A 27985-nucleotide genomic window follows, 5' to 3' on the forward strand; every position below is an offset into this window, starting at 1 on the left:
ACAACCAACTGATGCTTCTCTCCCTCCCTCTTACTCTCTCCCCCATTTAAAAATTAATGTAAAAATTCTTTAAAAAAGAAATTACCAGCTAGTTTTCCAAAGTGGTAGCTCCGTTTTAGATTTCTATCAACAACATACGGGAGTTTGAGTTGCTTTGCATCCTTGCCAACGTTTGCTGCGGCCAGTTGTTTTAATTTTAGCTGTTCTGGTAGGTGTGCAAGTAGCATCTCAGTGTGGGTTTAAATTTAATATGCTGCATAATTTAAAATCTTTATTTTATTTCTCCCTCCCACTAACATGCAAGCCCCTTAAGGGCAGTGTTTTCCGTGTTTGGTCCCTGCTTTATCCCAGCACCCAGACTAAGGACAGGCCGCGTAGGAGCTCAGCAATTACCTGTTGGCTGAGACGCTCTCCTCTGGCCCCCACACGTCATCTCTCTGGGTCACTGCCCACCTGAGGGTCTGTCTCCTCTCTAGATCATGTGCAGGGGCTCAGTGCGAGCCAAGCACTGGTGGGGGGCACTAAGGGGTCTGAGAGACCATTTGGGATGATTGGGGTAAATTCTCTTCAGGGCAGTGTCAAGCTCACCCTCCCCGGTCCTCCCATTCTTGCTGATCTGTGGCTTCTGACTGGGACTCATGGGCCTGAGAAAAGGGAGACAGCTGGCCTTGGCTGGCCTGTCACATGAGGGTGGGGCAACCCCTGGCCTGAATGGCCACCAATCACTGTGTGACCACAGCAAGTTCCTCCTCCAGGCCTCTGTTTGCTCCTTTGCACAGCGGCAGACAGACCTGGGTCTAAAGTACTTTACCACTTACTGAGTAACTTTGAACAAATGCGTTCCCCCTGGACGCTTATTTTTTCATCGGTAAAATGGAGACAGTAACAGAACCCACCTCTGAGGTTGAGGATTAGTGAGTGATCAGGAGGGCACAGTGTCCTGGGGAAAAGGGCCTGGAGTCAGATGGACCAACTCTATCACCACAGTGCTATGGCACCTTATTTAAGGAAATGAACTCGTAAAATGGGCCTCACATTCGGAGGGCCCAGGAGAAATGCGGTCAGAGTCAGGGTTATTACCTCTGAGTAAGGATGAGTTGTTCTTGTTTGCACACTCCAAGAGCAATTTTCCCAAGATTGGAGGGACTGAAGCCCACCCAGAGGTCCCCAAGCCACCTCACTCCTGAAGCTCTCTGGCCTCACTGGGAGGTGGAGGCCATGACCTCTCACATGTAGCCTTGGACCTGGCTGTTCCTTCCTTTGGGTCTCACTCCCTCGGCCCCCTCCTCTCTCTCTGGCCAAGGGGAGTTCTGTCTCAGTTCTCACGCCACCTCCCAGAGTGATCGGCAGGGTTACCTCCCTCTCCCCGTCCCCTCTGTCCTCGCCTCTGCCCTCCCCAGACACCCACCCATTCCCAGAGCTGGCCAGTCACCTGGAGAGGTTGCTTCCTCCTGGCATTTCCAGCCTCTGGCTGCACCCCAGCATTCTCCTCCTATCACGGCCCTCAGCTCTCCTCCTCCCGCCCGTGTGGTCCTCGGTCACATCCAGGTTCACACCCACTAGCGCCTCCAACTGACAGCGATTCCCTAATCCCCGCCTCCGGCCCCTGACTATCCCTCGGGATCCCAGGTTTGGTTCCTGCCTCCCGAACAACAGCCCCTCCCTTGCCCTGTGCCTGGCGCCACCCTTCCTCACTCTCTCACAGCTCTGCTCCTCCAAGAGGCCCCTCAGTGGCTCCCAGCAGCACTCACCCCCCTCTCCAGCCCAGCCCCCCTTCTCTGCTCCCTTCCCAACACCGCTTTCTCCCTGCAATTCTTTCTTCTCTTGGCTTCCATGGCAGAGACCACCTGGTACCCCAGCCACTACTGTCCCAATGCCTCTTGGACGGAACCCTGGATATCTCCTCAGGTGGCCATGGACCCAGCTTGGTCTCTCAGCTTCCACTGCAGTTAAAAGGGGCAAGATGATGAAACTTTGGTCAATAAAACTAAGTGTTGGGGAACCTGGGCATTTACAACAGCAAGACTTCAACCAGGGGAAGTCAAGCCTGAGATGAGTGGTCGCGACCTGGGCAAGTTCCCCATCACCTACAAGCCTGCGAAGCACTCTGGCCGGGCTTCAGGGCCACCCACCCTCCGCCTGCATCCTCCTCAAGTAGCCTCTGCCAAGAACGACCCAGACTTCTCGTAAAGGGGGGTGGGGGGGGAGGTAGTAAGTAAGGTGCTGTAGGGGGCTTCTGGGAAATTTCCTTAAAGGGAAAGGTACCTGAACTTCAGTGTGATGGCTGGGGCTCCAGCAGCTATCTTGAATCACAGGGACAAGGGTGGTACCCTAGGGACGGTGGAACTAAAGATGGTAGGAGTCTGCGTCTCTGACGACTGTGGAATCACCATTCCAACCCTGGACTGCTGACTAAACTTTTGTCTTGTTTGAGCCACAGATGTTTTGGGTTTTGTATAGCTGAACTGAATCCTAATTGAAATAATGTATTTTGCCATGTATAATGTGGACTTTCTGCCCAAATTTTTGAGGGAAAGATAAGGATGTGTATTGCACGTGGGTATAACGACTACATACCATGGGTATAATAATGCGTATAATAATCCCACATGCAATGGGAGCAAAAACACGGGTGCGCATCATACACGGCAAAGTCTGGTAGCTTCTATTTTAGTTGCCTCTCCTGACCTCTGTCCTCATTTGCTGGCCCCTGCTCCTCGAGCAAACCTCCAACCTCCCTCCAGAGGCCAAGTGTCCCCAGTGAGGCCTTCACACCTTTCCTCTCCTCTCCTTCTTTCATTCTCCTGAATTCCTTTAAGCCCCCTTGGCTTTAACCACAGGCTGTGGCTGCCAATCTGCACGTCCAGCACAGCCTGGCGGAATTGGTCTCACATATCTTATTAGACACACTGATGTCTAACAGGCTCAGATTAGGCAGGTCATTCCAAAATTGTCGATCCCTCTAAACTTGCTCCCCCGTCATCCGCATCTCAGTAAGTGGCAGCACCTGGTTACTCAAGTAAGCACCTAGGAGCCCCTGGAGGTCTCATTCCACCACTCCCATGTTCCAAACTCATTGGCAGGTCTTGCTGCTCTCCTTGGGGATCCTGCCACCACCCTCACCATAACCCCCCAGTTACCCCTGTGGTCCAGGCCACCATCAGGGCTCACCTGGCTGACGGGGCTCCGATTCTGCTTGGTCCCTGCCTTCTCCACAGAGCCACCAGAATGCAAAAAATGTGTGCAATTTTACAGATAGGAGATTCCAAAGATATTTCATGCTTGTGATGGGTTCCCTCTGGTCTACCCCTCCACATTCCCTGGAGTTCTAGAACACTCTCACTCTTCAGTTACTTCATTGCAACAGGGCTAGAAGCCCCTAGATTATAAGCATAGGTCTTTCAAACTTTTAAAATTTAATTTTTACCCAAATAATACAGTAAGAAAAAGTCAAATAGCAATTTAAACACAGCTGTTCCTTCTGATATTTATGTTCGCATTTCTAAGCACCATGGATCTCCCCTGTCTTTAGCTCATACCATGGAAGGGGATTTGACTGTGGCCTCTCCTCACCCTTCCCTCCCCAGCAGTTACAGCTTTGGAGTGTTAATATTTTGCCCACACAACTATTGTTCACAGCTGAGACACATGTGCCCTGGATTGGCTTTTTATTGTACATTTTTTAAAATGTTCTAGATTTTTGGCTTAATTTGCCATTTCTTGTTTTCCGTGCCCCAGTACTAAATTATCCATAAATTCCTTGCAGAACTAAAAGTCTCCTCTAAATATATTCAAATACAACAGATAATCTGTTGGCTGTTTTCTCCTTGGAAACAGCCCCCACTGCATTCAGGGCTCCCTCCAGGTTTCCTGCCCAGTGCCCTTCGCCACCACCCTGAGTCGCCCCTTTTGTCCCCTTTTTTTGTCGCGAGTCTCAAATTGCCTGGGTCCCAAGTCTTACTTTCGTTGCTTTGCTCCTTTACTTTGATGGACAGTCTTCAGTAGCTTTCTGAAAAATGGTCACGGTAGGTAAATACAGATGACCTCATATGCCCAAAAATATCTAACTCTTACACTTATTAATACTTTGGCTGCGTGTAAAGTTCTAGGCTATGAATAAATTTTTTAAGATCAGAATTTTGAGGGCATTGATTTACTTGCTTTGTTTCTAGTGATGCTGTTTGGGAGGCTCATCACTTTTTAAATGTCTAATCTTTGGTACTGTTTTCCTTCTGTCTCCGGATTGCGTCTGTCCAGTGTTCTGAGATTTCGTGATGGGGCCTGGCACGGGTTAAAACTAATTGCTTTGGACACTCACAACTTTCAATCTGGAAACTTACGTCCTTGGTCCAGGGAGTATCTTTCTTAGTCTCTTGCTGATAACGTTCCACCCTGTTTTCTCTTTCTGGGTCTCCTGCTAGTCCGATGTTGAATATTCTGGACTGACCCTGTTCATTTTCTTGCATGTTCTGTTCCATTTTCTTTCCCCCACTTTTTGGGAGATTTTCTCAATTTCATTGTGCAACTCTTCTGTCAAATTTATTCCCTTCATATTTTTAATCTTTCAAGAGTTCTTCCTTATTCCTGAATATTTATTTGTTATAGCTCTTGCACACTTCACCATGGTTCTCAACTCCACCGGCATGCCATAAAAACCTGGGCAGCCTGAACAAACTAATCATGTCCAAGGATTACTCTCAGGGAATATGATTTAATTGGTCTAGGGTGGGTCCCAAACATAGTTTTTTTTTAATTGGCTGTCTCATCTCCACTAAACCATTGTCATTATCTCCTTTACGCTTAGACTAAGGCCTGGTATGTAATAGGCATTCACTAAATACCTGTTGAATGAATAAATGAATAAAGCACTTTTGTAAAGGTTGGTCATAAAATAAGTACTTTTGTTCATGTTTTCCCTAAAATATCTGAAAACCAGTCAAACAAGTTTTGCATGTCAAAAAGTTAAACATTTTTGATATTCCTTGTTTCATCTTGCCTTTAGGCAGTGTTTTTTTTTTTAAGAGGGGAAGGATCGAACTGGCGACCTTTCGCTTTGCAGGCCTATGCACAGCCAACTGAGCCACACTGGTCAGGGCATCCTGTTCTTTTTTTTTTTTTTTTTTTGAGTAAAGGTGGTACCAATTCACAGAGGAACATCAGGATTCCAAGGAACACTGGCGAGTGCTGAAGTAGGGCCACGAATGACAAATGGAGGCGGTAGCAGCTGCTGCATTTTCCGAGAGGCAACGACTTTCCTGACAATGGTCCTCTGTACTGGGACCCCAGCAAGAGCTGTACCTTGGAGGGTGAAGTCCATAGCTGATGGGAATTGGAGCAGGGGTGGATATGGGCTGCGAGGCAGAAATTGCTGGAGTGATGTGATCTTGAAGGGGGAGGTTAAGTTGACAGGTGTACACATTTGTCACTTAAATGGTACACTTATGTATAAATTTCACTGTATGTAAATCTCACCCACCTACCAAAAAGGGTACCATAATGTGGACATTGAAGTATTTAGGAGTGTGTCCTGTCTGCAACTGTCCTTTGAAACACACCAAATGGGATGGATAGAGTTAGGTGATGTTAATTGTAGAGTAAAATGGAGAATGCAAAATTATTTCAACTGTGTGAAATTTTTCACGATGCTGGGAGCGGACACACAGTGTTCGGGCAAATATACTCTGCAACTCAGAAGCTGCGCCTGTCCCTCCACGCCCAGGGCAGTGATCAGTTTACAGCCTGAGCAGACACTGTGTTCCCATACACTTGCTACTCCTAAGTACAGAAACACCAGGTATCTGCACGTGCTACACCACTATTCAGGCTGCGTGACAAACTGTGATGCATCCCCGGTGGCTTCCCACGGGGACTGGGAGGTGCAGCATCTTCAAATTCATGAGTTACCTGCTTTTCCCTGAAGCTAGACTGAGCCTAAACTCTCCTCAGAACCTCGAGGGAGGAACTAAGGGACGGAGTAGGGCCAGGTCAGACCTCTTCCCGGAGGGACAGAGGCCCTTCCCTCCTCACCCAGCAGGGATAATTTGTTAATCAGATCTCCCCCCATTATTCTCCTTGGAGAAACTCAAGCCAAAAGTACAAGGGAACCTCAGACTCGGATCCCAACCACCCCCAGCCTCTGAGAACAAAGAGCAGGCACTGGTCACCATGCCTCACTTTTAAAACTGAATCTTGAGACAAAGACGGACCCAGGGTCCTTTTGCTGCAGTCCAGCAATCACCCTCTCCAGGGCGTGCTTCCCGAGTCCACAGGGACAAGGCCCATGCGCAGTGGTTTCCCAGGGAATGTTCTACTTGAAGATTTGGGAAAATTATTTGAAATGTATTAAGACAAACATGGATATATTATGCAATGGAAAATTCCTACGACCCTTCACTGAAATAGGAGATTTTGAAGAAATGTGCCAAGCTCGTATAAACTATTGAGTTGGCTAAAAAGTTCATTTAGCTTTTTTCCTTTTTTCCGTACAATGGCTCTAATAGTACTTAGTTATCTTTAACTTCATTCAAAACAATTTGGTTAGATTGTGACAGCTGTCACATCAACATCCATTTAAAAAAGAACTTATCAAAATTGGTGAATTTTTATGCAGCCATTTTAATATTCAAGTTGGAAGAAAATATGCAACATTTTCAGTGTAATATGCTTTATGATTCCAAGAAAGGTAAAAACACGATTGAAACAAATAATTTGTGCAGTGAATAGAGAAGGTGCTGTGACTGATTGAATGTGTCAGAAGTGGTTTGCGAAGTTTCTCGGCACTACTGACATTTGGCCAAGTAACTCTTCGCTGTGGGGCTGTCCTATGCACCAGTAGGTGTTTAGCAGCACCCCGGCCTCTGCTCACCAGAAGCCAATAGCAGGAGAGAGCCAACGTACTCAAAATATCCAAACCAATAAAGTTGTTGGTGAAAATGGAAAATGTTTTTTATTTTATGGAAAAAACCATACAGACTTTTTGGCCAACCCAACATACCCCTAGGCTTCTAAGGGTGCCTGTGTTACTTCTTTGATACTGTTTCAGGAAACTTCACTGGAAAATTTATTAAAGTATTTTGCTAGATGAAGAACTCACACTGTAGACAAGGTTCCTTATGGGGAGAGGACAATGAAGAGGGATTTCAAAGTATCTTTTCCCGCTGTAACAAGAAACAAAAGGCAAAAAAAACCCCAACCCTAATAATAAAAAAAAATAAACACGTGATTTCTGGAGGAAAATCCCAGAGTGCTGCTGAATGGTGGGTGGCCTATAGCCTCACAGAGTAGCAAGCACCTCCTGGGACCCCCCATGCATGAATCTAAGGGAAGGCGGATGTTCACCCAGGATGAGCTCCCTCAGGTGAATGGGACCGTCCAGGACTCCCTGGGAAGGCAATGCAGAAAGAGCAGAACTTCTGGAGTCGCAAACCTGTGCTCCCAGCTATGAGACCTCAGGCAAGTCATTCTCTAGACCCCAACATCTCCATTTTTAAGATGACTTTGGCACCTTGTCTGTAGGGTACCATGAGGATGCTATGAGCCATGGTACATAACACACCAGGTATATTCCAGGTACTCAACACGTATTACTTCTTTCCTTTCCCCAGGGCAGTGTAAGAGAAAACATTTTTCACCACAAGAGACCCAGAAATCTGGGTACCAATTATACACCAGGCTCAGAGCGGCAAGCTCGGCCACAGGTGCAAAGCGGAGCAGGCCTCTCAGGCTGCGAACATAACCTGCAGTGGAGGCTGGAGGCGGCACCAGGCTCAGCCTTCAGACCACGTGATGACATAGGGAGAGAAGCCTTTTCAACCCAGTGTTTATAAAGACACACAGCGGGGCAAGTTTCAGTTATTTTTAGTTAAAGAAAAACAGCCTTTTCCAAGGGCAACAAAGTGAAGGTTAGAAGGAAGCGGGGTGTGGACCTTTCACAAGCTCTTGATCCAAAACCTGGACTTGAGGAAAGAGGGCCCTCCTGGGAACTCAGGGGCGACTGGCCAGCAGGGGGACGACTTTGGTGGGATGGGGCGGAGCTGCAGCCCACCTTGGCCACTTGATTGGTCTGCATGGGCTCTCAGGTGACTTCTACCTGCCAGTCAGTTGACATGATTAACACTATTATTCTTGGGGACACTGAGTGAAGGAATGATTCGTGGAGCCAAGAGAGTGGCTTATTCAGTTGGATTCTGAATCACAATCAGGAAATAGTCTTTATCTGCAAAAGAAAAAAATGCAAAAAAAATTAATAAATGTAAAACAGGAGAAAAACACACTAGAGAAGAAATAAATCATCAAACCACCAGCCATAAAGCAGGCGAGGTGAATACAAAGGATCGGTGCTCAGGCTACTTCCAATGGCTGGGACAACAGAAGGGAAACTTCCAACTTTCCTGTGGTGGCCTTTGCAAGTGTGACCCGCAGCGCATCCTCTTTTCTAAGCTTCCCAGAACTGAGAGGGAGGTGGGATATCATCACTGTTTTCGGGGTAGGGAAACTCAGGTTCAGAGAATTTCAATAACTTGCCTGTGGCAGTGGTTCTTAAAATGGAATTACCTGGAGGGCTGGGCCCCACTCCCAGCTCTTTGGAGTCGGTAGGTCTGGGTAGAGTCCCAGAGTCTGTATTTTTAACATTCCTGGCTGATGCTCATGCTGCAGGTTCTGGGAGAACCAGTAGTTTAAGGTCACCAAGCCGGCTGGTGTCAAAGATGAAATTCCAACCTCAACCCCACTGTTCTTGGGTTAATGTTGGTTCTGTCACAGGCTGGATGAGAACATTTCAAAGGCACCAGATCAAAGGGGGCCAAAGCTACCTGGGTTCCAGCTCTGGGGATCCAGCCCAGTAAGGAGAAATGTCCCCTGTGAAATCATTGCAGGTCCGAGACCTCAGGGCTGAGCCTCACTGCCCCTCCTTTTATAGAAGAGCACACTAGAGAAGCAGAGAGTTTCAACTTTGCCCCCTTCATCGTCAAGCTGCAAACACTTACAAGGCTTCCACGTGGCAGGCCCTGGGCCACCATTTCTCATATGGCACCTCAATGAATCCCCGAATCGCTCCATGAGGCAGGTACCAGTGTTTTCTCATTTTACAAATGAGGACACTGAGGCTCAGAGAGTAAATGGCTTGCAGAAGCCAAGGCAAAAATGTGGGGTGGGGTAGCTGGGTTTGACAGCTTGCTGAACATAAGCAAAATGGCAGGACCTCGGCCACATCTGCTTCGTGTCTGCTGATTTAAACCTAACACTTGCTTTTTCCCATGACGGTTGGCTGATGGGACTGGGAGGAAACAGATCTTATATGACTAATCGTTTCATGGCTAAGCAATCTGTGTTAGTAAAAATACAAAACAGTTCCTAATAAAAATAATTAAAGCCACCGATAGGGACAGACATAATTAGCAATAGTAGTGTCTTTTCTTCCAAATACTCTAGTTCTAAATTCAGTAAGATCACTCCGAGTGCTCTGTGGGGAGCAGAGTTTTAAAGCTTGATTAGGCTGACAACTTAGGTTTATTTATATGAGCGAGGTTAATACGTGAAAACCAAAAGACAGTCTTAAAAACATCTCTTCACATGGGCTACCCTGGGCCAGGATGGGGTGAAATGTGGTACGTACTCATACTTGGGGAACCAGACTGACGTCATTGCCTGCTATTTGTGGTGCTCTCAGTTTGATCAATGAGGAAAACTAAGGTGGGAAGAAAGGGACCTGGGCCTCCTTCCTGGGCAGGGCCGCTCCAGGCTGCTCCCCCAATGCGGGGTGCTAATTATAGCCCCAGGAGGGCCCACCTGACGGGCGCAGCAGCCAGGCCTGGGGACTGGCACCCTATACAAACCCTAAGGCGATCCAGCCCAAATGCCTCAGAGGCCCTGCTCAGCATCTCCTGACAGCCTTATTTTTCTGGCCATCACCAAAGTGGGTGAATCAAGAGTCAGATCATTGGTTTTCATCTTAAATAACACGTCCCACGGGCACCCCTGATCCCCATCTCCCCCGCTGACCCCACCTCTAACCCCCACAGTGGGAGGGTCAGCAATGGAGGGAGGTTTATGAAGTCCTTCATTTACTTATGCAACAAATATTTGTGAAACGCTTACTATGTGTTTACAAGTTTCTGTTTTTGGAACTGTCTAAAGGGGGAGATAAGACTTAAAACACAGGTAAACAGGCCGGTTAGCCAAGTGAAAATGCAGGATGAGAGTGTGGCCAACAGCAGGGTGGCCTGTGTGAGGGCCCAGGGAGGGGCTCCGAAAGGCAGCGGGGTGTCTGGAGAGGCGGTGAGGGTGTTCGGAAGATCACTCCTTGTATGGAAGGCAATATGGCAGTCATGCCCCAACAGCCTAACAAGATGTGTATGTCTGTGTTGTGCGGGGGGGTAGGGGGGCCCATGAGGACGTGAGTGCAAGACAGTGAGCGAGTGAGTGCGCGCATGCGTGCCCTCCCTCCCTGCAGGCCTCTCTGTGTGTCACCAGAGCCAGGGTCTGCTCGCTTGACCCTCGCCTCCACCGACAAGGCTGTGCACACAGAGGAGAGCCTTTAACTGGACTCGAGCACCAACCACACCCATGAACTCTGAAAGCCTGTGGGTCCCTCAAGGGCATGTTGGAGAGGCCTTTGCTGCTGAGCTGGGGCACACATGGCCGGGGCTTTCAGGTAACTGCTGGTCCAGGAGACGTGCATGGAAGCTTTCAGGGGTGTCCACCCTGTGGCCCGTGGGCCCCATGTGGCTCAGGATGGCTATGAATGTGGGTCGACACAAAATTGTATATTTACTTAAAACATTATGAGATTTTTTTGATTATGGGTCGCAATGTATTTAATGTGTGGCCCAAGAGAACTCTTTTTCTTCCTGTGTGGCCCAGAGACACCAAAAGGTTGGACATCCCCTTTAGGTCAAGAGACACTGCCCACGGAGAGTCTGTCCGATTTGGAGACTGCATAACTTATTCCCGCCCCTCACTCAGAGCGCCCGTGTGGACTGCCTGATGAGCAGAGGGCAGGGACCATTCCTAGACTGGCTTCTAGGGAAGTGGGGTATCTCTCACAGCAGGAAATCTCGGGAGGGATTTGAGGTCAAATCTGCTTCTGAGCCTTTCTGCTCCACCCCACACCAACTCACTCAACCAGATGGGGTGTCTCAGAGGACCAGAGCACTGCAGCCCCTACGTGACACTTTATGGATGTGAAAGACAGGTTCGGAGGTGTTCTATGACTTGCTTAAGGTCACGTTCATTAAAAGCTACCGCTGGGAAAATGAACTCTGCCTGCTACAATCTAGTTTCCCTGACAGCATCAGGGACATCACCAGACAGTGATTAAACGGATTAGCAGTGTACAGCATGTTTTTGGAATAAATGACTCTGAAGTTATCCTATGTTCTTTTCTGGGACTGACCCACTCTGTCCCCACCCCTCTAGGGAGTGTCCCAGGGAGACTGGGGGCAGCTGTGACTGGTTCTACAGTTCCCTCCTTCACATCCTTCCAAGCTGCCAGACTGGGCTGGAATAGGCCTGGGAACAGAACCAATACTGCTCTGCTGCTGGAGGTGTCTGAGCCCCGCTTCCTCACCCAGTTACCCCAGTCTCTGCCGTCTGCGTTGCCAAGCCCAGGGGCATTCAGTGTCCCTAGCCTCCCTACTGCCTCCTCCATGTAGGCCCCAATCACGATCACATCGCCTCCTGCCTTAAAAACCTCTGCTCACAGGGTCGAGTCCACACAGCCGAGTTTGGTGTTGCAGGCCCTTTCTAAATTGGACCAAACGCCTCACCTCTCTCTCCTTCCTACATGTTTTCTGATGCCCCAGACGAGGCACTGCAGGTGGCCCGCATCACCGTGTGCCCACTCAACTCTGTGGCTCAGCCCGAGAAGGGAGAGGGAGCGAGAGAAGCAGCAATGCAAAAACGGTCCTGGAGAGTCTGCCCGCAGTCCGAATGTTGAGTGAGGTGAGGCAGGGCAGGTGGTACTGCCACCGCCGCCTGTGGTCCCAAGCCTCGTGGGCTCCTCCCGGGACGAGCAGCTAGCTCATCACCCTGAGGATGATCCTAAGCCCTAGAGACAGGGGCGTTTTACCACACAGCCCCGAAGGGCAAGCCAAGCACTTCACGTGGAACAAGTGCAGCGATCAGTGCCGGCGCGCGCGAGGAAAAGCTGGCCGTGTGGGAGCCACAGAGACAGTACTGTCGTTTAGAAGCAGGTAACTGAACATTTTCCCAAAGACAAAATGACTGTACAGTATTTTTGCCTTCCGCTTGGGTTTAAAATCACTGAATCTTTTTCCTTCAAACTTAAGCTTTCTTGCCCCTCCACTTGCTTACACTCCTTCCTGTGCCCTCAAGATGATGCGCCTCAGCTGAAACGTCCCCTCCTCCGGGAAGCCTCTGCGACTGGCCCAGGCAGGCCTAGTCACACCCTCCTCTACGCCCCAAAGTGCTCCTTGAACATCCCCACATCAAAGTGAGGGTTACACTGGGTCAGGCCTACGTGCCAGTCTCCCCCCATGAGTCGAGGATTCCCCTCTTTGGCCTAGAACCCAAGACAGCGTCTGACTCACAGTCACTGCACCTGAGTCTTGGCCGGGGTGCCAGGCAGGGACTGGACAGGCAATCACCTCTGTCCCTGCAACTCTTCAGGCCTTTCTGTGGAAGCTGAGGGGACACCAACGTGCTAAGCCTTCTCCATAAGCTGCTGAGCGTGTGCTGTGACGATCTAATCCTAGGAGGGGAAGGGGAAGACCTCCTACCTGGGGCAACCATAATTTCATTTTTCTTGGAGCGAATTCGAAGGAAGGTGAGGTCATTCTGGGGGTCAATTTCACGCACGGTGCTCCGGGCCTTCAAGACGAAGTTGTGCATGAGGTTGGCGTACTGTGTGGTGGTGGGATTGTCCATGGTGCTCTTAATAGGGATGCCTGAAGGGAGAGCAGACAGGCTGAGCAGGGTGTCGAGGCCCTTTCCGCCCAGCTCCCAACCCCATACCCCTGATTCTACAGTACTGGACCGGCAGTCAACAACCAAAGCCACTATTCCCTAAGGGCTCGGCAGGCACCGTGCTGAGCACTTCAAGCACGTCACTGCCAGTCCCCAGAACCACTCTGAGGGTGGTGTCACCACCTTCACTTGCCAACGGGGCAACAGAAACTCTGGGCAGTACGGTGGCCTGCTTACAGCCACAGAGCCGATAAGCAGTGGGGCCGGGACTCGGTGCAGGCCCGTAGGCTTGCAGGCTCCTCTCTGAAGGCCGCACCGACCTGACCAGTTTCTGGCACTAAAAGGAGAGACGATCATTCAGGACACTTAGAACCCGGGCAAGGAGGACAACTCCTACAAATCTGAAACACCGGAAAGTAGGAAGAAAACAGCTCAGCTTGCGCTAAGACATAAGCATTACTAGTGTGTTGCTCCTCTCCCACCAAGGGAGGCTTGGGGCCCAGCTGTAAACACACTGTTTAGTTAAAGCCCATTTCTCCAAATTAAACCCCGTTTCTCTCTGCATACGCCCTTGTAAACAGCATTGCTACTATTTTCAGAGCCTGCCAGTGGCCATTCCACTGAGTTCACCATGCCCCCATTGTTGGGTACTGAGACTGGATTAAAAAAATTAATTTTTAATTTTTATTTATTTTTTAAATACTCACCTGAGGGTCCGTTGATTTTGAGAGAGAGGGGATGGAAGCGGGAGGGGGAGGAAGGGAAAGAGAAACATCGATCTGTTGCCTCCCGTGCGCTCCCCGACTGGGAATTGAACCGCAATCCTGTGGTGTGCGGGACGGCGCTCCAACCGAGCCCCACCAGCAGGGCTAAGGCTGGCTGGTTTACTTCATTACTGTGCCACAAATACCACCGTGCATCAAGCCCCTTCTGTTTTCAAGACTGTTTCCTTGCAACGAACTATTACATGGCTCTCCCTCACTGGACAGTGCCTGTTGTCATGGAGGGGAGCAATGGGGCTCAGCCGGAGTGACCTGAGGCCACAAGTGGAGCATCAGGTGCCTATGAATCACTGTGACATGCCAACAGAAGACTCCATCAGTGAGGCCCCAGGTGCCCACAGCTGCCAGGCACTTGTGATGAATGTGGTACACGTGGCTCCTCACACGTAAGTGGCTGGATTTGGGACACAGGCCCTGCTCATCTGGTCCACAGCTGATCAGCCTAAGGATCAGCCAAAAGCAGTCACCCTCAGGCCTACCCATGGGCCGCAAGAAACTGGCCCAATCTTGTCTTTTGAGGGCACAGGAACACAACAGTGGGCAGAAGAGCACACAGTAGCAAGAGAAGCAGCTGAGTCAGAGAGGCTGCTCTGAACCAACTGAAGCCATGAGAACAGGTTATAGTAATCACTTCCCTTTAAGAGACAAGACAACTAGGTCACCAGGCGGTGCTGTTGGGTCCTAGCTGGCAACAATGTGCCCCCCAGGGCCTTGCTCAGTAGTGGAGTCTCTCTGAGGATGGTAGTATGAGCAGCTGGGGTGAGGACTGAGTAGGAACTCTGAAATCTGATGACCTGACTTATACACCTGCTCTGCCCCTTCATGGCTATGCGGCCTCAGACAAGTGATCCAACTTCTCTACGCCTCCATTTCCTCATCTGTAAAATGCCTGTACTTCAAAGTGCTGCTGTGAGGATTAAATATGACTTAAGAATGTCTGGCAAGGGCCTTGCTGGTGTGTCTCAGTTGGTTGGAGCAACATTCCGTAGACTAAAAAGGGTGGGGATTCGATCTCCAGTCAGGGCACACACCTAGGTTTTGGGTTCGATCCCCCGCTGGGGCACAAGTGCAAGGCAACCAATTTATGTTTCTCTCTCCCTTCCTCTCTATCTAGAATCAATAAACATATTTTACAAAAAAAGAATATTTAGCAAGAGCATGCATGTAATAAATGGTGATGGTTTATCAACATCACCCCCACAGGTAACCCGAGAGGCCAGTCTCAAGGCCTGGCCAAGTTTTGATCAAACTAATTGACCTTCTCTTTTATATACGAGGGCACCGACTCTCAGGTTCCTCTGCTTGGAACCTTCCTTTCTTCTCCTATTCTCTCATATTCCCACTGGTCCCTCCGGCCTCCATCTTTTGGTGCCCTCCCCTGCCCCCAGATGTGGTCAATGCCCCATTCCATCATCCTGGCATCACGCAATTTTCCTTCGCAGTTACGTGAGGCTGACATCACACCTTCATGGAAGTGAGCGTTATGTGTGTTCCCCAGCCAGGACCAGGTCTGATTTGTTCACCAGTGCCCTTGGAGAGACTGCGTTAAGCATTTATTGCCGCTGACAAACGAGAAGTCACGAGGGCTACTGTCAGTAGTTTAGACATGTGTCTGATACATTCCTACCAAGTGAACGGGTGTGTAAAGGAGACGAGAATCTAACCACTTGCTGGCTCACTTCAAAAACAAAAGAAGGCCCTGCCGCATAGCTCAGTTGGTTGACGGCTGTCCTGATACACCAAGGTAATGGGTTCAATCCCTGGTCAGGGCACATACAAGAATCAACCAATGATTGCTTAAGTACATGGAACAACAAATCGATGTTTCTCTCTTTCTCTTCCCCCCTCTCTCTAATATCAATAAATAAAAATTAAAAAAATAAACAAAAAACCCCAACCCAAAACAAAGAAAACATGAAGGTGGCAGTAGGGCAGGGACAAAAACTGGGGAGAATTTCAAAAAAGGTAAGAGACCATAGGGTGCCAGAGCTGGGACACTTCGAAGACACCCCAGTGACTGGGCCGTCTACCCCCAAGCCAGGGCCTTCACAAATGGGGACTGTGCAGCCTGCAGAGCTGCTGGTCACTGGGAGGTACAATTTCTAACTGGAGACTCACACCTGTCAGGCTGTATAGCCAGGTCCTTCCACCAAACCAAACACCATCAATCAACAATAAAAAAAGTCAACCAAGTTTAACAGACATTTCTTACATACAGACTGTGTCGGCACTGTTCCAGGTGCTGGGGTACTGTCGTGAACACGGGAACAAAGCCCTGCCCCTATGGAGCTGACACATTTGAGTCTGTAATTCTGCCCTGGGTGGGTAGCTGCAGGGGATAGCAGGGGGGCTGGAGAGGTACAAATGGACCAGAATGTTCCTTAAATTCTTGCTAAGTTGTCTTAAACTCAGACTTTTATCATGAAACATCATTTGCATTCGGTAACACAGAGACGTCAAAATGCAGTGGCAGGTTGTGGGTAAGGTTTAGAACCAGGTGCGTCACGATCGGGGCAAGAGCGATCACACTGGGCTGGTGATCAGAGAAGGCCGCCCACAGGAAAAGGCAACTGAGCTGAATCGTCCTTAATTGGAAGCTTCCAGAGGGTTTAAAGTCCCCCTGAGCAGTGAATTCTGGCCATTCCCATCCACAGCTGGGTGACCTTGGGCAGGTCACCTCGCCTCTCTGCTTCAGGATTCTCATTTGAAAAATGGGCAAACAGCCCTGGCCGGTGTGGCTCAATTGGTTGGAGCATCGTCCCATAGACCAAAAGGTTGGGGGTTTGACTCCCAGGCAGGGAACATACTTAGGCTGCAGGTTCAATACCCGGTCAGGACATATATGGGAGGCAACCAATTGTTGTTTGTTTCTCACATCGATGTCTCTCTCTCGCTCTCCCTTCCTCTCTCTCTAAAATCAATAAACACGTTAAAAAAAATTTTTTTTTAATGAGAAAAACCCTGCCTTGCAGGGTGGCTGTGTGAAATGTAAATGAGATTGAAGAGTAAGCTCTATGAATGGGACACAAAAATAAACATACACAGTAACTTTAACATTTTAATGGCATTTACCATTCTTTTTTTTTTTTTTTTTTTTTAAGATTTTATTTATTTATTTTTGGAGAAAGGGAAGGAGAAAGAGAGGGAAAGAAACATCAGTGTGTGGTTGTCTCTCACGCTTCCCCAACCAGGGACCTGGCCTGCAACCCAGGCATGTGCCCTGACTGGGAAGCGAACCAGCGACCCTTTGTTTCGCAGGCTGCCGCTCAATCCACTGAGCCACACCAGCCAGGGTGGCATTCACCATTCTAAAAGCTTCCCTTAGAGGGAGGTAGTATGATTACCGTATTTTTCGGACTATATGACGCACCAGACCATAAGACGCACCTAGGTTCCAGAGGAGGAAAATAGGAAAAAAAATTTTGAAGCAAAAAATATAGTCCTGTTCCTGCCTCCTGTGACCCCACTCCACTGCTGCCCCCCTGCCCCGCCAGGTAAGGTACATTCGGACTATAAGACGCATCCCCCCTTCACCCCAAATTCGGGGGGGGGTGCATCTTATAGTCTGAAAAATACAATATATTTTACTGATGAGACATGGAAACAGAGAGGCGAAGTGACTTTTCCAAGATTTCGGGTGCGTTTTCCTTGCCTCTCTCTTTCTCCTACACTCCAAGGGCCCCTCTTTTGCCTCTGCAACTTGTTTCCTGAGGGAAAAAACAAAAACCAAAACAAAACAAATACCCAGGTATTCTGGTTCCAGAGCCCATGTTCTCCACCACTGAGCAATACTGCCACATCAGTATACAAAAAATGCTCATTAGTATCCAAAAGGTAAGCAGTCGGGGCTGTATTTTTCCAATGACTGCTCAACTTTTGGGCAGCTTTAAGGCAAGAATGAAGGTTTATGGTTTATGAATACCACAATACTAGTGAAGGTCTAGGGGTCCCAGCTGGGGAGTCAGCTCCTGAAGCTATTCCCTCCCATTTGGGGTCAAAAATGTCCAGTCCCAGAAGACAATCTCTCTGAGCGACATACAGTCTTTTGGGTCTTGGACCAACCACTCCACTTGGGGCAGCTGAGGCCTGAAGAGGAAAAGGGGAAGGCCAAGGCCCTCCTGCCCCGTAGGAGACCTAAGCTGGGGCCTGCTGCTGCCTCTCAGTGTCCTGAGCGCTCCCAGCCTGCTGCCTCCTTTAACTGCAATGACCACATAGTCTAATTAGGGCTCAACAAAGCCGGGGAGCAGCCTCTGCCTAACTCTTGGCTGGCCAGGGTCTAATGACTTGAAACCAACATTTTGACTGAGGGCAGGCCACCTCCACTTTGTCACCTTTGGTGGCATTCATTCTGCTTTACTGAAGAAGGCACTGTAGAGAACTCGGCCTTTCTAAAACAAGACCCCGAACGACCACACGCACACAGGGGCTCTCACGGGGCCTCTGATCACTCAGATGAATGAGTACACTGAACCAGACACATGGGGAAGCCCAGGAGGGTGACTCTGGGCTGCAGACCTGCAGCCACTCTCTGTCCCTCACAGCAGTGTGAGAGAAGGAGCACAAGTGTCTCAGACAGGCTTGGAAAGACCTCTTGGCTCTGTGATGGCAGGCAAGTCAACTGAATTTCCAGACTCAAGTTTTCTCCACTGCAAAATGGAGAAAGGGCTGCTTTAAGGGATAAGTGAAAGAGAATGTAAAGCACCAAGTCCATGGCTTGGCACAGAATAGGTAGGTGAGAAATGTTAGCCTCCCTCTTCGCCATGTCTACAGCAGTTTGGGAAAATTAGTACCTGTACTCTTCTAGTTGTTGAAATAACGTTCCAGAAGAGAAGGGAAAAAGTACAGGTATAAAGAAGTTGACCAGAGTATCACCTATCAAAAAAGTGTAAACAACATAAATGGGGGGTAGTTTAATAAACATTGTACTGGCAGTTAAAAAAGTCTTGTTTATGTAAACCATGACGCAGAACAAACTTCATGAGTAAACATATGCAAAAGAGTAACAACTATAGCCTTGGCTGGTGTGGCTCCGTGGATTGAGCGCCGGCCTGCGAACTGAACGGTCACAGGTTTGATTCCCAGTCAAGGCATATGCCTGGGTTGTGGCCCAGGTCCCTAGTTGAGGGTGTTCGAGAGGCAACCCACTGATGTATCTCTCGCACATAGATGTTTCTCTCCCTCTCTTCCTCTACTAAAACTAAAATCTTAAGAAATATATATACATAAAAATTAAAAACTCAAACTCCCTTAAAAATAAAAAAAAAAGAGTAACAACTATAATTATGGCGAAAAGAAAACACACCTGAACAAGGGCTGAAAAAGCACGGCATGCTGAAAAGTGTGATCTGTCAGGTCAGCGGGACTGAGTAACTTTTTCCTTTATTAAAAGTCAGAATTCAGTAACAGTGCTAGGACAACGCCGGGATTTAAAAAAGGGTGAAAATTCACGTACATGAAGGGGCTTAGTAAACAGCAAGTGCTCAGCTGTGTTTGGGCTGTTTTCCGGGGCCTGCCTGAGTACTGGTCACGGTGGGAGGGGAGGGCGTACCTTCCGTGTTCACCACGATGATTCCCTGTACTCCTTTCTGGCTCTGAAGTCGCTTCAGTGTCTCCTCCACCTCTGCCTGCCAGAGAGAGCAAGACCAAGGTGAGGAGGGGCCGGGAAAGCTGGATTAACTCCCTTATGCCTTTGGCAGATGAATCACACATTTGTTTTCCAACAACAAACAAGTTAACACCTGGACACGTGGCACCTCCTCAAAGCTCTCCGGGCCTGATGAGAGTGGTTCCCAAGCCTCCACCAGCACCAAAATCATCTGTTCACACCCCTGGCACGGGGCAGGGCTCCTCTTGGCCCTTTGCCTACCAGGCACTACTACCCCTCCTGCCTCTGCTATTCGGGAGCAGAACAACAATACCATTCCTGGGAGTATAGACACATCCGTGACTCATGTATCTGGGACACCTAAGGAACAGGACGATGATGATGATCTGGAAAAAAACCCAAACAGTGGCGTCTAACAGGAAGGAGACACTACACTGTCATTTGCAGCCCAAACAGCACAACTGAAAACATTCCAAAGGAAGCAAAATGACCCCATGAGGACAGACTCGGTGACTTGATAAGCTAGTGTCTGAGACAGTAGAACATGTGGCTCACAGCCACAGGAAATGGGCCTGGGGTAGGGGCTCACTAATCCTGATTCTCCAGAAACTGGTCAGGGTGGGATGCTCTGGCACATGGGGTATGTAAGCAGAGGGGACAATCAGACACTTGGTTTCCTGCCACGCAAGGCGTTCTGTTATCACACGCATCTTTTACCCTACCCCCCACTCTCCATCTACATGCCCACACCTCTGTTTCCATGCATTTTTATCCTAACAAGGCCTCTTCTCTGCTGAAATCCAACGAATTCTTCTAGACATTTAAGACATCACCTCCTTCAAAAACCTTTACTGATCCCCAACTCAGGGGAGTCCACCACTTCTGACTCTCCAAACTCTCGATTGCACCTTTCTGGGGATACACAGAATGGTCTGCAGAATAGAAACTCAGTATTAACAACTGCTCAGCTGAAGTAGGCCTAACTCTTCCTGTGGATGGAAACTGGCTTTGCAGTGTGCTCGTTCTCTGAAGGCCCCTTCCAGATGGGTCCAGAACCCAGTCTGAACCCCCCAAAGGCTAAGAGTTAGGCTATGTTGGAAATAGAGGCTCCATTCTCCAAGAGAGTGGTTCCACACCCCCCAGAAGCTCATGAGTCGGCCTGGGAGGAGGAGCTTCTGAACAGTTGATGGAGACAGCACAATGAACTATTGTCTTCCTAGTAGGAAAAAGGCTAACATTCCAGTCACTGCTACCCACTCCCCTATGATGTAAGAATACTCTCAAATGCTGGAGAGAAGGGCAAACAAGTTCCTCCTGCAAAGTAGCCTGTTGCCTCTAAAACCTGGAGCCTGTGTGAAAGGACAGGGCTACATGAGAGTACAACACAGTGGGTCATGCATGTATGAGGTCAAAGTTCATTCAACAGACTCACTGAGTTCCTACTATGTACTATTCTGGAGAGGTGGGGTAAAGCGTGATATGATCAACATCCCAGGACTCAGTCTGACCTGGTAACCTTCCTGGAAATTCATCCCAAGGAAATAATCCAGAGAAGTAGAAGAATACAGCAAGATGCAGTGACATGAGCATTTGCAAAAAGCAGAAAGAGCCACAAATGCCCAGTAATTAGAAAAAAGGCCAAGTAAATTATGGAATGTCTATTCACAGGAATATATTGGGTTAGTCAAAAAGTTTGTTTGTTTTTTTCCCATAAGATGGCCCTAGTAGTGCTTAGTTGTCTTTAACTTCATTCGAAAAAATTTTAATAGATTGTATTGTGACAGCTGTTATATCGGTGTGCATCAAAATAAAACATCAAAATAGGTGAATTTTTGTGCAGCCACTTTAATATTGAAGATGGAAGAAAATACACATTTTTGGCATATTATGCTTTATTATTTCAAGAAAGGTAAAAATGCAACTGAAATGCAAAAAAAAGATTTGTGCAGTGTATGGAGAAGGTGCTGTGACTGATTGAATGTGTCAAAAGTGGTTTGTGAACTTTCGTGCTGGAGATTTCTCACTGGACAATGCTCCATGGTTGGGTAGACCAGCTGAAGTTGATAGCAATCAAATCAAGACATTAATTGAGAACAATCAATATTATGCCACTTGGGAGATAGCTGACATACTCAAAATACCCAAATCAATCAAGTTATTGGTGAAAATGAAATACGTATGTCTTTTCCACTTTATTTTTTAAATTTATTTTTAGAGAGAGGGGAAGGGAGGAAGAGAGGGAGAGAAACATCAATGTGTGGTTGCCTCTCATGCGCCCCCTACTGGGGACCTGGCCTACAACCCAGGGCCCTGCCTTGGGAATCGGAACAAGCAACCCTCTGGTTTGCATGCCAGCACTCAATCCACTGAGCCACACCAGCCAGGGTGTATGTGTCCTTTACAGAAAAAACCATGGGAACTTTTTGGTTAACCCAATAATACACGCATTAACCACGACAATCAGAATAAACCACAGAAGGTTTATGATGTAACCTTATGTAAAAACAGCTAAATGCAAAAATGAAGTGCTCGGTGACTATAACCACGTGAAAACAAGAAGGCTGGAGGGATTGTGAAAAATAAAACACATCGAGAGGAAGGAATTCTAGATGAAGTTTTGTTTTTTTTCAAAACAGGCTGTTTTTATTCCATTGTTTCTACTTAAAAACATTTTTTAACCCTTCTCTTGGCGTATCCAAGATCTAGATCTCTGTCTGGTATGGGACCACAGGGCTCTGACTTGCTCAGCATTGTAAGAATATACAGGAATAAGCTGGATGATGATTTAGGATAGCTCAATCAATCTGCAATCGACCCGGGGAAGAGGAAAGAACTAAAACTAAAGGTGTCAGAATCGGGTCCAAAATATCTTCTGGAGAATGGAAAGTGGGGCTAAAATGAAAAAGGACAGAATCTCAGAAAACTGCTCTTCATTTAATAACCGACGGGTGACTCCTATGTGCCAGACATTGTTTTAGGCCTGGGGATGCCGTAGTGAACAAATCACAACAAACATCGCTGCCCTCGTGAAGCTGCTATCAGAGGTGGGGAGTCAGACACTGAACAAGCAAAAAAGTAAACTACGAGTGTCAGACACAATAAGGAAGGGGGGTCTATCTGGAAGGTAGGGACTGATGGCAATTTTAAATAAAGTGGTCAGAAAAGTCCTCGCTAAGGTGATAGTTGAGTCGAGATTTGAAGGAGATGAGGGAGCTAACCATGCAGAGATTTCTAGGGAGAGTGTTCCACACAGCACAGAGAACAGGTGCAAGAGCCCTAAGGTAGGAGAGTGGTATGCTTCAGGAAAAGCAAAGGTGTAGTGAGGGCCAGGTGGCCAAATGAGAGAGGTAACCAGGATCAGATTAGATTCCAGAGGGTCTGGTAGACTACAGTAATGACTTTGGCTTTTAATACGGATGACCTGGGGGGCCACTGGCAGGTTTTGATGTTTCAAAGGGCAGCTCTGGCTGCTGTACAGAGAATGGACTGCAGGGGGCAGGCACAGCCTGCTTGAGCAAGGTGCCCTAAGCACGTGAAGCTCCCTCTGAAGGATGCAACCTTCTCCCTCGCTCACTGCTTGACGTAACTAACTCCAAACTCTTTGGACTTAGGAAGACCTTCTCTGACACCTACCCTTATTCTAGATATCCTTGGCACCTGTCTTCATAGCACTTACCCCAATGGGGTGTAAATGCCTGTTTCTTATCTATCTCCTTCAGACCCAAGTACCCTGGGAGCAGGGACCTAGACTTTACAGACCTACTACCTGGCACCATGTAGGCTCAATACTTAGGGAACAAATAAAAAGCATTTCTACAGCTGTTTTACAAAAATCGATCTTTCTAAGTACAGGACAGGGGACATGGCTTTACAGTACCCAGTGTAAATAAGAGCTAGGGTTTTGGGCAATCCTGAATTTAATAAGAACCAGCCACCGACATCTGGTTGCTTAAAGGAAACACACACTTACCAAGAAGGAAGTACAAGTGTACGAGGACCTATTCAGCACCTGCTACATGTCAGATAATTGGGATGAATGTTTTCAGACACATCTGTCCTCTGACCCTTCCATGGTAAGTATGATTTCCACTTTACAGAGAAGAAACTGAGGTTCAGATGAAGAGTTTTGCCCTAGGACACACAGGTCGAGAGGAACTGATTATACCTTTGGCCATAACTGATGAGGTCCCTGCCCTCGGGGAGCTCATATTCTGGTAGAGAACCTAAAATAACAAGTGACCAAGAGTCCTGCAGGGCACAGGGACAGGGGAGGGGAACAGGAGAATGCTAATCTGGCTAGTGCGGTCAGCAACACCTGAGGATGTAATCCTTAAACCGAGAACTAAGTGATGAGAAAGCAAGCACTCAGGCAATGGGATACACGCCAAGGCAGAGAAGCAGGAGCAAATTTGGCATGTTCAAGGAACAGAGGTGCCTGACTGTACTGCCACGTTTTGTGATTCTCTGCTAATCTGATAGGCAAAGACCAAATAATAGAAAGCCAACCTTTCTTTAATTTTTAAGAGTTATCAGTAAAGTTAAAATGGAATTTACTGACTGCATCTCTCTTGAGTCTTCTGACTTTTCTACAAATCTACTGATTTTCAAAAACTCTTGGATTGGGTTGGCCAAAAAGTCGGTATGGTTTTTTTCCAGAAAATAAAAGACACATTTTGCATTTCACCAGTATGTCAGCTATCCTCAGTGTGGTATTGTTCTCAATTAATGTGTCGATTTGATCACTGTCAACATCAACTGGTCTACCTGACCATAGAGCATCCTCCAGTGAGAAATTTCTAGTACAAAACTTCGTAAACCACTTTTGACACGTTCAGTCACAGCACCTTCTCCATACACTGCACAAATCTTTTTTTGTGTTGTAGTTGAGTTTTACTTTTCTTGAAATAATAAAGCATAATATGCCAAAAATGTTACGTATTTTCTTCCATCTTCAGTATTGAAATGGCTACACAAAAATTCACCAATTTTGATTTTTTAATGCCGATATGATGGCTGTCACAGTACAATCTAACAAAACTGTTTCGAATGAAGTTAAAGACAACTAAGCCCTACTAGAGCCATCTTACAGGAAAAAACCAAACTTTTTGGCCAACCTAATATGTTAGAAATAATAGACTTTTGTCCATGATATAAATTACACTTCCCCCATTTTTTTCACTTAATCTTTTGATTTTTTCAGTAATCAGGAGTTAGCAATTTTTATGTTGTCAAAATATTTCATTTCTGTAAGAGTAGAGAATAGCTTCTCTACCTGACCCCAACCAGTAGGGCTGGGCAGGGCCTGGGTAAGTATGTGGGGGCCGTGAAGTCTAAGAACTCTCTGTGAGGTACAGGGCACCAGCTACCTGTCTGGGTTCAGAAGAAACTGCTTAAAACAAACTTCAAGTCCAGCGCTACAGGAGCCAAAAAAGAAAAAAAAGAAAGAAAAAGAAAACAAATGATGCCAACCTCTCCCGCCCCACAAGCTGCAACAGGGCCACTTGCAGATGGAAAACGACAGCTCTATTCAGGCACCCAAGTCATGCCAACTCTGCCTCGAACTCAGTCCGTCATCCCTTCAGTGCTGGCCGACTGGTACCAGTCATGTCTGAGTAGATATGCAGCCCTGCGGGGTCGGCTCACAGAGCGCCCAACTGGTGTCCTCAGGATTCTGGGTATGTAGTACTAGCAGCATGGTGTCTGCAACAGGGAAAGGCCAAAGCTCGGGGGTTATCAGTTCCCAGGGTGCGTGTTGCTGACAGATGGAAATGTAAGTAGCAGTAAAACGCCAGGATTATTTATTGGTTCAGCATAGGAGAAATAACCATCTGAAGCAAATGATTCACAAGGGAACTGTGACCAATTGGATTACTAACCATAAAAATTCAAATTTTGCCCTGGCTGGTGTGGCTCAGTGGATTGAGTGCCGGCCTGCAAGGCAAGGGCTGGCTGGTTCGATTCCCAGTCAGGGCACATGCCTGGGTTGTGGGCCAGGTCCCGGTGGGGGGTGCATGAGAGGCAACCACACATGTTTCTTTCCCTCTCTTCCCCTCTAGAAATAAATAAAATCTTTAAAAAGTGTTTTTGAATATTTATAAAAAAATGAATCGAAAGGATACAAAAACATTTGCATCAAATAGAACAAACAAAAGAGTGATTCCAAAACATCACACAAAATGATTAAGAAAAATAGCATGTCTTTTAAAAGTTAAGTGGGCAAAAATACTAGTAGAAAATACACCCAAGAGAAATTACAAACACATAGAAAAATGTTCATTGTTCCCTGTAAATAAAGGGCACAATGAAATGAAGGGAAATGATAGCAATGCTGAGGTAATTTTTTCATATTGGCAATGTCATGGCAAAATTGGTACAAAGGCAATATGACTTTTTGGGATAGCGACAGGGTAACACCATTGCAAGAACCAAAAAGTATTGGTCCTTTCACCTCAAAAATTCTTTTCTTGAGACTTTCGCCTAAGGAAATAATCTGATAAACCTTATTTTTATTTTTTTTGATAAACTTTAAAAATAAAGAAAAATAAACTGTACACAGTCAGAGGCACTCATCACAGCACTAGCTCTACTAGTGAAGAAATAGAAGCAACACAAATGTACACCAGGGGAATGGTACGGCTATTTCACTGATTATTACACAGCACAAAGTAATTCATCACACAGATGATGCAGCGACAAGGTTAGAACAAAAACGAAAAACTATCATATACATCTCGAAAAATACACATATGTGAACAAAGAGAAGGGAGAACATACAGAGACGAAAACAGCTGTGTGGTGGAGTGAAACTGAGAATTATGGATGATCATCATTCTAAAGGGCAACTTGACAGTTTCTACCAAAATGTAGAACAGACATGCCAGTAGTACCACTTCTAGGAATCTATCCTACACAAACAGTCATCACTGGCATGAATGTTTAAAAAAGAGAGAGAGAGAGAGACGCAGTTACTGTAGCATTGTCTGAAAACCGTAAATCACTGAAAGGCATATACTGCAAGAGCATGCTACGCAGTCCTTGAGAGAGAATAAAGTAGACTTGTTACATTGACATGGAAAAACATTTGATATTTTTTAAACGAAAAGTTGCAGAGTATGTCTATACATAGCCTTTATAGTATCTATAAACTGTGTTCCAGTTTCATGCAATGAACAGCTTACGTGTAAGTGTGCTCACGCGTAAGTGTGCTCACGCACCAAAGCAATCTGGAAGCAAACACACCCAAGTGCCAACAGTTGTTACCATAGGGGAATGAGAGGGGACTACATGCACTTTCTACATTATAGACTTCGGTACTGCTTGAATTTTCTGAGTATGTTTTGTCTTTATGAATATAAACACAACAGCCTGGTAAAGATAGCAGTGAGCTACGACTGGTGTAAGAGAAAGAGGGGACATACACATGCTTAAGTAAGACCTACAAAAAACAAGCAATGCTTCCGAAGAGACAGAGGCTGGGGGTCAGGGTTCAGTGGGAGATTTACTTTTCACTCACATCCTTTCAGATTATATTTTACTGCACGCAAGTTCTACCTGTTAAAAGTTACTTTTTCTCACAGTTTAAAAGTGATGTAAAATAAAACGTGATGTGAAAGACGAAGGTACTTATGTTTGAAGCATTATCACAAATCCTCAGTGATGCAGCCATTCTTTGTAGTGTAATAAATGAAGAAACCAGAGTCCACAACTGTGCATTCAGTAGGCGCTAAACCCTATGCAGCAAAAACTGAAGAGAAAAACACTGATCTGCTAATTAGTGTAGTATATGCTCTTTAATATAAGCGGTTGCCTCTAGGTTATGGCACTGCTTTTTCCTTTTCAATTTTTCTTACACACTTTAAGTTTTTAAGTAAGATTTTTCAAAAGTAACATACTCACATGGCTAAATATTTAAAAGGTCTTTCCAAGTATTTTACAGATTGGGAGGATTAAAAACATGAAAAAACAAAACTGTAAAGGCGTTATGGAGCCCACAGCAACAGCCAGCAAAGCAGGGATCCCCCAGGGCGGACCCGCCCTGCACGAAGGAACCACAAGGACAAAAAGGCAGGAGTCAGTTTCTAGGATTGTAATCCACTTCCGCCATTTCCTGGGACAAAGCGCTGGGTGTCCCCAGGCTTTTGACTTCAAGTGTGTAAAATCGTGGACAATACCGTATGTATCTCACAAGGACCTGGTGAGGAGGAAAGCAAAACTACATACAGCGCTTTTAGCGCCTGAAACAAATTAATCGTGCAGGAAACCTCATCGCTTTTGTTGTAATCGCGTAACAAGGCCCAGGATACTAGGATGCACCGGCCCCTGGGCCGGTTTACCTTTCCCCGTCAGATCCTAGCCAAAGCCTGAGGCTCCTGCTTCCGATGAAGGGGCAGCGGGATGCCCGGGCCCCGCCTGATACGTTCCGTCGGGGTCTGGAGGCCCACTTCACTCGCGTTCCGCCCTCCGTCAGCTCGGACCCAAACAGGCCCCGCGCACTGAGACACCCTCGGAGGATGGAGGCTAGGGGTACGGTGGGGCAGCCTTGGTCGGCCAGGTTCCCACCGCCAGCCAAGGGCTAAAAAGAGACACTCACCATCTCGGACCGATCGCTTAGCTCCGGGTCGCCACAGCACAGCCCAGTCGGGAGGCGTTTCTGCGCCTGCTCAAAGCACCACGT

General features: G+C 47.3%; 1 protein-coding gene across 1 annotated transcript; it reads right to left on the reverse strand.

The window, feature by feature from the left end:
* Positions 1-7841: 7841 nt before the first annotated feature.
* Positions 7842-27974, reverse strand: DYNLRB1 (dynein light chain roadblock-type 1). Its single transcript, XM_024559713.4, has 4 exons — positions 27902-27974; positions 19255-19330; positions 12738-12905; positions 7842-8215 (listed from the first exon to the last, which is right to left on the reverse strand). The coding sequence occupies exons 1-4, from the start codon at positions 27902-27904 to the stop codon at positions 8172-8174; spliced, it is 291 nt and encodes a 96-aa protein (XP_024415481.2). The 5' UTR covers positions 27905-27974; the 3' UTR covers positions 7842-8171.
* Between the last annotated feature and the right edge of the window lie 11 nt (positions 27975-27985).

Source organism: Desmodus rotundus, chromosome 6, assembly GCF_022682495.2.
Source record: "Desmodus rotundus isolate HL8 chromosome 6, HLdesRot8A.1, whole genome shotgun sequence".
Lineage (NCBI taxonomy): Eukaryota > Metazoa > Chordata > Mammalia > Chiroptera > Phyllostomidae > Desmodus > Desmodus rotundus.

Bases quoted from the DNA above. Each gene is read 5' to 3' on its own strand.
- DYNLRB1 (XM_024559713.4), bottom strand. The intron at 12,906-19,254 runs GTACGCCCTCCC...CTCTCCCTTCAG, and splicing joins CATCGTGGTGAACACGGAAG to GCATCCCTATTAAGAGCACC. The intron at 8,216-12,737 runs GTAGGAGGTCTT...TTTCTTTTGCAG, and splicing joins TGAAATTATGGTTGCCCCAG to ATAAAGACTATTTCCTGATT.